General features: G+C 47.3%; 1 protein-coding gene across 5 annotated transcripts in view; it reads left to right on the plus strand.

Annotated features, from left to right (window-relative positions):
* scfd1 (sec1 family domain containing 1) overlaps positions 1 to 13,135 on the plus strand; it is a 568,533-nt gene that overhangs the window by 68,204 nt on the left and 487,194 nt on the right. For all 5 annotated transcript variants that reach the window (XM_072488067.1, XM_072488091.1, XM_072488100.1 and 2 more), the window contains exon 2: positions 1,943 to 2,013. In XM_072488067.1, the coding sequence (XP_072344168.1) occupies positions 1,943 to 2,013 (71 nt within the window). The remainder of the gene's footprint in view (positions 1 to 1,942; positions 2,014 to 13,135) is intronic.

Consider the following 13,135-nt stretch of genomic DNA (forward strand, 5'->3'; position numbering starts at 1 on the left):
AGCGGCTGGCGTGAAACCCGGTTTTGGCCTCTGCTATGCATCTGATGTAACGGTTTGGCGCCAGGTGCAACTCGTTGGGAAAGTCGTGCCTGTAAACTCAGTTTCTCGCCACAGATGTTGCCTTAACCTGCTGACTATTTCCAGCATTTTATGTTTTATTTGAGATTTTGTTTGGACTCCTTTGGTTTTTAAATGAATTAGTTAGTTATTAAGCAGACTAGGTCTGGAATAACTTTTAATTATACATACCGGGTCACCACTGAAAGATTATGTCACATGTAAAGAGGAAACAGAACAATTGTGAAGTTTGATTGGTCTGTTGAATTGATCAAGCAATCGGCAATAGTGGACACTCCCTGGAATGCAAAAGAGTTGAAAGAGTTAAACATGAAGCCGAAAAAAAGTGTAAATGACAGATATCATGTCGATCATACAGTTGCGAATCAGGCGCAATACAGAAGTTTCAGAGGAGAATTGAAAAACAAATCCAAGAAGCAAAGAGAGAGTGTGAGAGGAGACTGGCGGCGAAAATAAAAGATAATGCAAAAGTCTTGTACAAGCATACAAATGGTAAAAGGAGTGAGGCTTATTAGGGGTCAGAAGGAGATTTACAAGTGGGGAAATGGCTGTTGTACTAAATTATGATGTGGAGATGCCGGCGTTGGACTGGGGTGAACGTAGTAAGAAGTCTTACAGCACCAGGTTAAAGTCCAACAGGTTTGTTTTGAATCACTAGCTTTCGGAGCACTGTTCCTCCTTCATCTGAGGAAGGTGTTGTAAGACTTCTTACTGTACTAAATTAATACTTACTTTCAGTCATGAAAGAGGAGATTGTTCAGACACTTGATTGGTTAAAATTGATAAGGAAGAAATATTGGGCCGGTTGACTGTGCTTTAATTTGATAAGGTGGAGCAGATGAGGTGCACCCAAGGATACTGAGGGAGAGAAGTAAGAATGGAATTTATGGAGGCACTGGCCATAATTTCCCAATCCTCCTTGGATACAGGGATGGTGCCAGAGGGCTGGAGAATTGCAGATGTTACACCCTTATGCAAAAAAGGATGTTAAGGTATTCCTTCACTATAGGCAAGTCAGTTTAATCTTGGCGATGGGTAAACTTTTTGACCCTAACCCTAACCCTAATTCAGCATAAAATTAATAGTAACTTGGACAAATGCAGGTTACTTAAGGAAAGCCAGCATGGATTTGTTAAAAGTGTTAACTAACATTACTTGAGGTAACAAAAGATTAATGCTATTCTGCCTTGAATAAATTCAATGATCCACCCTCTACTGCTTGATGGGGGAAAAGAATTCCACAGACTGACAATCATCCGAGAAAATATTTCTCATCTTCATCTTAGAAGGGAGACCTCTTGTTCTTAAACACTATTCCCTAGTTGGAGACTATCACACATGAGGAGCATCTTCCTTTATCCATCCTATGAAGTCCCCTCAGGATCTTTTATGCTTTAGAAAGATCACCTCTCATTATTCTAAACTGTAATGGGAATTGGCCAGACCTATTCAACTTTTCTTCATAAAATAAGCCCTTAATCCCAGAAATGAGTCGAGTACATCTTTTCTGATTTTTCTCTGATTCAGTTGTATCCTTTTTCAACTAAGGAGACCAAAATTGTACACCATACTCAAGATGTGGTCTCACCGAGATCCTTTACAGCTGCAGTAAAAGTCATCTGTTTTTATATTCTATTCCCCTTTCAATAAATGCCGTATATAAATGCTCTTCATATGTGAAACCACCATGCTAGAGTTTTTGTTGTATTCCTGCAGGTTTTGTATTATTAGTAGTGTTAAATGGAATAAATAAATATGCCATCAGGTCAATTAAAAATACTGTTGAAATGTACAAAGTTAATTCAATTTTTTTGAGCTTTATTGGCGTTTAAAATTCAATGAGGAATTTTCCTTTATTTTATAGCTGCTTTAAAACGGATGTTAAACTTCAATGCCATTCCTGTTAAAAACAGCATCACAGAACCTGTTTGGAAGGTGAGGAAATATTCTATCTAGATTTTCAGCAAATGTACTTAAATCAAAAAAATAACTTCTGCTAATGCTTCAGCTAAGCTTTTTAAAATGTTCCCTGAAACTCCAGACATGTCATCATCATTAGATATGAAAAATAGAATATGCAAATCATGGTAGTAGTGGAATGCAGCGTAGGATATATTCGCCCGCATCGAATTCAAATGAATTGTGGTTGTGCAGGCTATATTTCTGTACAGTGTTAAAACTACATGAATCACTATAGATGTGAAACAGAATGGGCCTGAATTCCCACAACGTGGCAACCAGAGTCAGATTGCCACTCTGCTCCTCATTTTCTACTTCAAAATCCAGCTGATGCGTTCTGAAACAACCTTCCAACTCAGGCTAGGCAAGAACTGTGAAGGGCAGCGTGTTTCTGAGGTTTTCAGTTGAGGGCTGTGGAGTCAGAGATAAGGAAGTCATGCCCCTATTTTATGGCACTAGTTGCTGTAAAATTGGGCAGCTTTTCATAGGTTTAGGAAACAATGATCAGTCCATGGAGGAATATATCATGAACTTTGACAAATGATATGAGACCGAAGAGATTTGAACTTGACATCCCAGAGACTGTATTTGCATTTAAGTTACTTGATTGTGCACTCACTTCTCATGTTGATCGACTTATATATATTTTTTTAATAAACATTTTATTGAGGTGGTTATGGTTTTATAACAGTGACAGAAGAAACAAATATAAACATATGCAAAAGCCGTCTTCCTCTCTCACATGTCCCACCTTTTCTAGCCTCCTACTCTACACTAAACTACCCCCCCCCTCTTCTGCTGACGGTTAATTTTCCCTAAAGAAGTCTACAAACAGCTGCCACCTCCAGGCGAACCCTAACATTGGCCCTCTCAGGGCAAACTTGATTTTCTCCAGACAGAGAAAGGTAGCCATGTCAGTTAGCCAGGTCTCTGACTTCGGGGGCTTTGAGTTCCTCCAAGCTACTAATATCCGTCTCCGGGCTACCAGGGAGGCAAAGGCCAGAACGCCTGCCTTTTTCTCCTCCTGGAATCCCGGATCTTCCGACACCCTGAAAATCGCCACCTCTAGACTCGGTGCCACCCTTGTGTCCAACACCTTGGACATGACATCCGCAAACCCCTGCCAGAATCCCCTAAGCTTCGGGCATGCCCAGAACATATGAACATAGTTCGCTGGTCCTCGCGCACACCTTGTCTTCCACCCCAAAGAACCTGCTCATCCGGGCCACTGTCACGTGAGCCTGGGAAACGATCAGGCTGAGCCTGGCACATGTTGTGGACGTGTTGACCCTACTCAACGCATCCGACCAGAGACCGTCCTTTAACTCTCCACCTAACTCCTCTTCCCATTTGTGTCTCAGCTCCTCGGTCTGTGTTTCCTCTGCCCCCATAAGCTCCCTATAAATGTCCGAAACCCTCCTTTCTCCCACCCACACTCTGGAAACTACCTTATCCTGTATCCCCCTTGGTGGTAGGACTGGGAAGGTTGAGACCTGCCTGCGTAGGAACCTAAATTCATTCCCTCCCGTCAGTTCAAATTTCACCTCAAGCTGGGAAAGCTCCCTTCTATAAACATATCGCCCATCCTCTCGATCCCTGCTCTCTTCCACCTCCGGAACCCTCCATCTAACCTCCCTGGGGCAAACCGGTGATTATTGTACATTGGGGACCAGACCGATGCTCCCTCTGCTCCCACATGTCTCCTCCATTACCTCCAGACTCTCAGGGCCACCACCACCACGGGGCTGGTGGAGTAGCGTGCCGGTGGGAACAGCATAGGCGCCGTTACCAATGCCCCCAAACACGTGCCCTTACATGATGCCGCCTCTACTCGCTCCCACACTTAATCATGGCTATATTCGCCGCCCAATAATAATTACTAAAGTTCAGGAGTGCCAGCTCGCCCTCCCCCCGGCTGCGCTCCAACATCCCCTTTTTAACTCGCGGGGTCTTACCCGCCCATACAAAGCCCAAGATCAACTTGTTGACCCGTTTAAAAAAGGACTGTGGAATAAAGATGGGGAGACACTGAAACACAAACAGGAATCTTGGGAGAACCGTCATTTTCACCGTCTGTACCCTCCCAGCCAGTGACAGCAGGAGCACGTCCCACCTCCGAAAATCCTCCTTCATTTGGTTGTCTAGTAGGGCCAGATTAAGCTTATGCAGCCGTTCCCATTCCTGCGCCACCTGGATGCCTCGGTACCGAAAGCTTCCCTCTACCACTCTAAACGGCAGCTCCCCCAATTGCCTCTCCTACCCCCTTGCCTGGATCGCGAACATCTCGCTTTTCCCCATGTTCATTTTATAGCCCGAAAACCAACCAAAATACCCCAGAATCCCCATAATTTCTTCCATCCCTTCCAATGGGTCCGACACATATAAGAGCAGATCATCCGCGTATAGCGAGACTTTGTGTTCCACCCCTCCCCCGGACCAGTCCCTTCCAGCCCTTTGAGGCTCTCAACGTAATTGCCAGCGGTTCTATGGCCAGTGCAAACAACAGCAGGGAGAGGGGGCATCCCTGCCACATCCCCCGGTGCAGCCTAAAATAGCCCGATGTCAGCCTGTTCGTCTGAACACTTGCCACGGGCGCCCGATACAGCAGCCTGACCCAGTCAATGTAGCCCGTCCAAACCCAAACCGCTCCAGCACCTCCCACAGATAATCCCATTCCACCCGGTCAAATGCCCTCTCTGCGTCCATTGCGACCACTACCTCTACGTCCCTACCCTCTGGGGGCATCACGATAACATTCAACAGCCTACTTACGTTGACTGCCAACTACCTCCCCTTAACAAATCCCGTCTGGTCCTCCCCAATCACGTTCCTCAATCCTTGAGGACAAGATCTTAGCCAACAATTTGTCATCTACATTTAGTAGGGAGATCGGTCTGTAGGACCCGCATAGCTCCGGGTCCTTATCCCGCTTCAGGATCAATGAGATAGTGGCCTGTGACATCGCCGGGAGAAGCCCCCCTCTCTCCCGTGCCTCATTAAATGTCCTCATCAGCAGTGACCACAGCATCCCAGAGAACTTTTTGTAAATCTCCACGGGGTACCCATCCGGTCCCGGGGCTTTACTCGACTGCATGGCCTTCAATCCATCTGCTATCTCTTCCAACCCGATCGGGGCCCCCAGCCCTTCTACCAAGTCTTCATTAACCTTCGGGAACTTCAGCCCTCCTAAGAATTGCCTTATCCCCTCCGGCCCAGCTGGGGTTTCCGCTGCATATAGCCTGCTGTAGAATTCCTCGAACGCCTTATTGACCCCAGCTGAATCTCCGACCAGGTCCCCATCTCTGTCCCTTACTTTCCCAATCTCCCTGGCCGCCTCCCGCTTTCTAAGCTGCTGCGCAAGCATTCTACTGGTCGTCTCCCCATATTCATAGATCGCCCCCTCGCCTTCGTCAGCTGCTCTACCGCCTTCCCTGTAGTTAACAAGCCAAACTCCACCTGTAGCCTCCGTCGTTCCCTTAGAAGCCCTGCCTCTGGGGTCTCCGCATACCTCCTGTCAACCTGTAGTATTTCCTGTATCAGTCGGTCCGTCTCTGCTCTGCCTGCCTTCTCCCTGTGGGCCTGTATCGAGATCAGCTCCCCTCTGATCACCGCCTTCAGCGCCTCCCAGACCACCGCAGCAGAAACTTCCAGATAGTTCTGGATATATTTCGTCAGCCACCCACACACCTTCTCATCAGCTAAAAGTCCCACATCCAGTCTCCAGTGCGGGCGCTGGCTACTCTCCTTGCTCACCTGTAGGTCAACCCAGTGCGGGGCATGATCCGAGATCGTGATCGCTGAGTACTCAGTGTCCACTACCCCCATCAGTAAAGCCCTGTTCAGGATTAAAAAAGTTGATCCGGGAGTACACTTTATGCACGTGCGAGTAGAAGGAAACCTCCTTCACTCTCGGCCTTCCAAATCTTGATGGCCCCCCCCCCCCCCCCCCCCCCATCTGCTCCATAAACCCCTTTAGCTCGTTTGCCATTGCTGGCACCCTGCCTGTCCTTGAGCTAGATTGGTCTAGCCCTGGGTTAATGACTTGTGTTGAAGTACCCCCCCATAACCAGCTTATTCTTGGGCCAGTCTCCAGCCTCACGGCAGCCTCCGTCCCAGACCTCCCTAAGGGGCTGGTTTAGCACAGGGCCAAATCGCTGGCTTTGAAAGCAGACCAAGGCAGGCCAGCAGCATGGTTCAATTCCCGGATCAGCCTCCCCGCCCCGAACAGGCACCGGAATGTGGCGACTAGGGACTTTTCACAGTAACTTCATTTGAAGCCTACTTGTGACACTAAGCGATTTTCATCTCATTTTCATTTCAGTTTTCATTTCATTTCATTTCTATTGTCCCACAGCAAAAGTCCCTCCCCGTCAGCAGAACATTTGCTCCCCCCAGTAACAGCAGTTATCCAGGAGTTAGAAATAATTCTTGTCACATTTCCTGGGTAACTACTACTGTCAGACAGAGGCAACCATCCAAAGTTAATCGCATTTTCGGATGGTCCTGATTGCAGGGCAACTGCCCAATGGAAGTTTGAACTAACCGGTCTATTGCCAGGCATTCCTTATGTGACAATACCTCGAGCCCAGAAGTTACAGGCCAATATGTACAATGTTCTCACCATGCAAAGGCAGTTACAAAACAGTTAACTATGCCAAAGTAACATATCATTGTTAACGTCCAAAAAGATATCCCCAACTCCCTGATACATTTTGATGTTGCTGACATCAAAAAGAGTGTTTGGGGCTTTCGCTGTACATGTCAAATACCCTTTACCTGAAACCCTTAGGGCTGCTTGCATTTTGGATTTCAGATTATTTCTGTTTCGGATACCGCATATAAACTTATGTTATAATAGCCTGAGCCTAGTCGAACTTCAGACTAAAGTAAATAAAATGGCTAGAAAATGGATAGAACAAAGAACAAAGAAAATTAGAGCACAGGCCCTTCGGCCCTCCAGGCCTGCACCGACCATGCTGCCTAAAAATCCCTACCCTTCCGGGGACCATATCCCTCTATTCCCATCCTAGTCATGTAGTTGTCAAAGACGTCTCTAAAAAGTCACTATTTGTATCCGTTTCCACTACCTCCCCCTGCAATGAGTTCCAGGGTTCCACCACTCTCTGTGTAAAAAGACTTGCCTCGTACATCTCCTTTAAACCTTGCACCTCGCAACCTAAACCTATGCCCCCTAGCAATTGACTCTTACACCCTGGGAAAAAGCGTCTGTCCAAGCCCCTCATTAACTTGTAGACTTCTATCAGGTCGCCCCTCAACCTCTGTAGTTCCAGTGAGAACAAACCAAGTTTCTCCAAACTCCTCATAGCTAATGCCCTCCATACCAGTCAACATCTTGGTAAATCTTTTCTGTACCCACTCCAAAGCCTCCACATCCTTCTGGAAGTGTGGCGACCAGAATTGAACACTACACTCCAAGTGTGGCCTAACTAAGGTTCCAAAAAGCTGCAACATGACTTGCCAGTTTTTAAACTCAATGTCCCGGCCGATGAAGGCAAGCATGCCGTATGCCTTGACTATCTTCTCCACCTGCGTTGCCATTTTCAGTGGCCTGTGTTACCTGTACACCCAGATTCCTCTGCCTATCAATACTCTTAAGGGTTCTGCCATTTACTGTATATTTCCCACCTGTATTAGACCTTCCAAAATGCATTACCTCACATTTGTCCGGATTAAACTCCATCTGCCATCTCTCCGGCCAAGTCTCCAAACGATCTAAATCCTGCTGTATCCTCTGTGACAGTCCTCATCACTATCTGCAATTCAACCAACTCTTGTGTCAACTGCAAACTTACTAATCAAACCAGTTACATTTTCCTCCAAATCATTTATATATATATTGTATATACACAAACCGCAAAGGTCCAGCACTGATCCCTGAGGAACGCCACTTGTCACAGCCCTCCATTCAGAAACGGACCTTTCCACTGTTTTTTAAAAAAAATATGTTTTATTGAAATTTTTTTCCCAAACAACAATTTTTCCCCTCTTACCAAGCAAACGCAACAATAACAATACAGAAATTTTTAACAATACACAAGTAACAAAACCCCTTTATCTTTGATCTAAACTAAACTAAACCCCCCCCTCCCCCCTCCCCCCCCCCCCCACCCCCTTCCCCCTGGGTTGCTGCTGCTGGTCATCTGTCTTCCCTCTAACGTTCCCCTAGGTAGTAGAGAAATGGCTGCCACCGCCTGGTGAACCCTTGAGCCGATCCTCTCAGGGCAAACTTTATCTGCTCCAGTTTAATGAACCCCGCCATATCATTTACCCAGGCCTCCAGTCCGGGTTTCGCCTCCTTCCACATGAGTAGGATCCTGCGCCGGGCTACTAGGGACGCAAAGGCCACAACGTCGGCCTCTTTCGCCTCCTGCACTCCCGGCTCTTCCGCAACTCCAAATAGAGCTAACCCCCAGCCTGGTTTGACCCGAGCCTTCACCACCCGTGAAATCACTCCCGTCACTCCCTTCCAATACCCTTCCAGTGCCGGGCACGCCCAAAACATATGTGCGTGGTTTGCCGGGCTCCCGCCACACCTCCCACATTTGTCCTCCACTCCAAAGAACCTGCTCAATCTTGCTCCCGTTATGTGTGCTCTATGTAGCACCTTAAATTGAATCAGGCTAAGCCTGGCGCATGAGGAAGAGGAATTTACCCTGCTTAGGGCATCAGCCCACATACCCTCCTCTATCTCCTCCCCTAGTTCTTCTTCCCACTTTAGATCAAATAGTTTGGATGGGGTGGTGTTTGTGCAGTGTGTCCAGGAAGCTTTTCTAACACAGTATGTAGATTGTCCGACCAGAGGAGGGGCAATATTGGATTTAGTACTGGGTAATGAACCAGGGCAAGTGATAGATTTGTTAGTGGGGGAGCATTTTGGAGATAGTGACCACAATTCTGTGACTTTCACTTTAGTAATGGAGAGGGATAGGTAAGTGCAACAGGGCAAGGTTTACAATTGGGGGAAGGGTAAATACGATGTTGTCAGACAAGAATTGAAGTGCATAAGTTGGGAACATAGGCTGGCAGGGAAGGACACAAGTGAAATGTGGAACTTGTTCAAGGAACAGGTGCTACGTGTCCTTGATATGTATGTCCCTGTCAGGCAGGGAAGAGATGGTCGAGTGAGGGAACCATGGTTGACAAGAGAGGTTGAATGTCTTGTTAAGAGGAAAAAGGTGACTTATGTAAGGCTGAGGAAACAAGGTTCAGACAGGGCATTGGAGGGATACAAGATAGCCAGGAGGGAACTGAAGAAAGGGATTAGGAGAGCTAAGAGAGGGCATGAACAATCTTTGGCGGGTAGGATCAAGGAAAACCCCAAGGCCTTTTACACATATGTGAGAAATATGAGAATGACTAGAGCGAGGGTAGGTCCGATCAAGGACAGTAGCGGGAGATTGTGTATTGAGTCTGATGAGATAGGAGAGGTCTTGAATGAGTATTTTTCTTCTGTATTTACAAATGAGAGGGGCGATATTGTTGGAGAGGACAGTGTGAAACAGATTGGTAAGCTCGAGGAAATACTTGTCAGGAAGGAAGATGTGTTGGGCATTTTGAAAAACTTGAGGATAGACAAGTCCCCCGGGCCTGACGGGATATATCCAAGGATTCTATGGGAAGCAAGAGATGAAATTGCAGAGCCGTTGGCAATGATCTTTTCGTCCTCACTGTCAACAGGGGTGGTACCAGGGGATTGGAGAGTGGCAAATGTCGTGCCCCTGTTCAAAAAAGGGACTAGGGATAACCCTGGGAATTACAGGCCAGTTAGTCTTACTTCGGTGGTAGGCAAAGTAATGGAAAGGGTACTGAAGGATAGGATTTCTGAGCATCTGGAAAGACACTGCTTGATTAGAGATAGTCAGCACGGATTTGTGAGGGGTAGGTCTTGCCTTACAAATCTTATTGAATTCTTTGAGGAGGTGACCAAGCATGTGGATGAAGGTAAAGCAGTGGATGTAGTGTACATGGATTTTAGTAAGGCATTTGATAAAGTTCCCCATGGTAGGCTTATGCAGAAAGTAAGGAGGCATGGGATAGTGGGAAATTTGGCCAGTTGGATAACGAACTGGCTAACCGATAGAAGTCAGAGAGTGGTGGTGGATGGCAAATATTCAGCCTGGATCCCAGTTACCAGTGGCGTACCGCAGGGATCAGTTCTGGGTCCTCTGCTGTTTGTGATTTTCATTAATGACTTGGATGAGGGAGTTGAAGGGTGGGTCAGTAAATTTGCAGACGATACGAAGATTGGTGGAGTTGTGGATAGTAAGGAGGGCTGTTGTCGGCTGCAAAGAGACATAGATAGGATGCAGAGCTGGGCTGAGAAGTGGCAGATGGAGTTTAACCCTGAAAAGTGTGAGGTTGTCCATTTTGGAAGGACAAATATGAATGCGGAATATAGGGTTAACGGTAGAGTTCTTGGCAATGTGGAGGAGCAGAGAGATCTTGGGGTCTATGTTCATACATCTTTGAAAGTTGCCACTCAAGTGGATAGAGCTGTGAAGAAGGCCTATGGTGTGCTCGCGTTCATTAACAGAGGGATTGAATTTAAGAGCCGTGAGGTGATGATGCAGCTGTACAAAACTTTGGTAAGGCCACATTTGGAGTACTGTGTACAGTTCTGGTCGCCTCATTTTAGGAAGGATGTGGACGCTCTGGAAAAGGTGCAAAGAAGATTTACCAGGATGTTGCCTGGAATGGAGAGTAGGTCTTACGAGGAAAGGTTGAGGGTGCTAGGCCTTTTCTCATTAGAGCGGAGAAGGATGAGGGGCAACTTGATAGAGGTTTATAAGATGATCAGGGGAATAGATAGAGTAGACAGTCAGAGACTTTTTCCCCGGGTGGAACAAACCATTACAAGGGGACATAAATTTAAGGTGAAAGGTGGAAGATATAGGAGGGATATCAGAGGTAGGTTCTTTACCCAGAGAGTAGTGGGGGCATGGAATGCCTGTGGAAGTAGTTGAGTCGGAAACATTAGGGACCTTCAAGCAGCTATTGGATAGGTACATGGATGACGGTAAAATGATATAGTGTAGATTTATTTGTTCTTAAGGGCAGCATGGTAGCATTGTGGATAGCGCAATTGCTTCACAGCTCCATGGTCCCAGGTTCGATTCCTTCTTGCGTCATTGTCTGTGCGGAGTCTGCACGTCCTCCCCGTGTCTGCGTGGGTTTCCTCCGGGTGCTCCGGTTTCCTCCCACAGTCCAAAGATGTGCGGGTTAGGTGAATTGGCCAATGATAAATTGCCCTTAATGTCCAAATTGCCCTTGGTGTTGGGTGGAGGTGTTGAGTTTGGGTATGGTGCTCTTTCCAAGAGCCGGTGCAGACTCAAAGGGCCGAATGGCCTCCTTCTGCACTGTAAATTCAATGATAATCTATGATTAATCTAGGACAAAGGTTCGGCACAACATCGTGGGCCGAAGGGCCTGTTCTGTGCTGTATTTTCTATGTACTATGTACTTTCCTTTTAGTTCGCCCACCGACTCCTCCCCCTCTTCCCTCATCTCTCGGTAAATCTCTGACACCTTGCCCTCTCCGACCCACACCCCTGAAAGCACCCTGTCCTGTATCCCCTGTGTCGGGAGCAACGGAAATTCCCTCACCTGTTGTCTAGTAAACGCCCTCACCTGCATATATCTCAAGAAATTTCCCCGGGGCAACTTATACTTTTCCTCCAATGCTCCCAAGCTCGCAAAAGTCCCATCTATAAATAAATCTCCCACCCTCCTAATTCCCAACTGGTACCAGCTCTGAAATCCTCCATCCATTCTTCCTGGGGCGAACCTATGGTTGTTTCTGATTGGGGACCCCACCAGGGCTCCCCGCACCCCTCTCTATCGCCTCCACTGTCCCCAGATATTCAATGTTGCCGCCACCACCGGGTTCGTGGTAAACTTTTTAGGTGAGATCGGTAGCGGCGCCGTCACCAGCGCCTCTAAACTCGTCCCTTTACAGGACTTTCTCTCCAGTCTTTTCCACGCCGCTCCCTCACCCTCCATCATCCATTTACGTATCATTGCCACATTGGCGGCCCAATAGTAATCGCCCAAGTTCGGTAGTGCCAATCCTCCTCTGTCCCTACTACGCTGAAGGAACCCCCTCCTTACTCTCGGAACTTTCCCTGCCCACACGAAGCTCGTGATGCGCCTGTCTATTTTATTTCAAAAGTCTTGGTAATTAGTATAGGGAGACATTGAAATATAAATAAGAACCTTGGGAGGACCATCATCTTAATTGCTTGCACCCTGCCCGCCAGCGATAGAGGCTGCATGTCCCACCTCTTAAAGTCCTCCTCCATTTGTTCTACCAACCGTGTCAGATTAAGTCTGTGCAAGGTTCCCCAGCTCCTAGCGATCTGAATCCCCAGGTATCGGAAGTTTCTTTCCACTTTCCTTAGAGGCAAGCCTTCTATCTCTCTACTCTGGTCCCTGGATGTATCACAAATAATTCACTCTTCCCCATGTTTAGCCTATACCCCGAGAAATCCCCGAACCCCCTCAAAATTCGCATAACCTCTATCATCCCCCCCGCTGGGTCCAACACGTAGAACAATAGGTCATCTGCGTATAACGAGACTCGGTGTTCTTCTCCCCCTCTAATCACCCCTCTCCATTTCCTGGAGTCTCTCAACGCCATGGCCAGAGGTTCAATTGCCAACGCGAACAACAATGGAGACAGCGGGCATCCCTGTCTTGTTCCCCTATGTAGTCGGAAATACTCCGATCTATGTCGACCTGTAACTACGCTTGCCGTTGGAGCCCCATAAAGAAGTCTAACCCAGCTAATAAACCCGTTCCCAAACCCAAACCTCCTTAACACTTCCCATAAATACTCCCACTCCACCCTATCAAATGCCTTCTCTGCGTCCATTGCCGCCACTACCTCTGCCTCCCCCTCCACTGGGGGCATCATTATCACCCCTAATAGTCGTCGCACGTTAACATTCAGTTGTCTCCCTTTTACGAACCCTGTCTGGTCTTCGTGCACCACCCCCGGGACACAGTCCTCTATCCTCGATGCCAGTACCTTTGCCAACAATTTGGCGTCCACGTTCAATAATGAAATGGGTCTATAGGA

This window comes from Scyliorhinus torazame, chromosome 2 (assembly GCF_047496885.1).
Source record: "Scyliorhinus torazame isolate Kashiwa2021f chromosome 2, sScyTor2.1, whole genome shotgun sequence".
NCBI classification, from domain to species: Eukaryota; Metazoa; Chordata; class Chondrichthyes; order Carcharhiniformes; family Scyliorhinidae; genus Scyliorhinus; species Scyliorhinus torazame.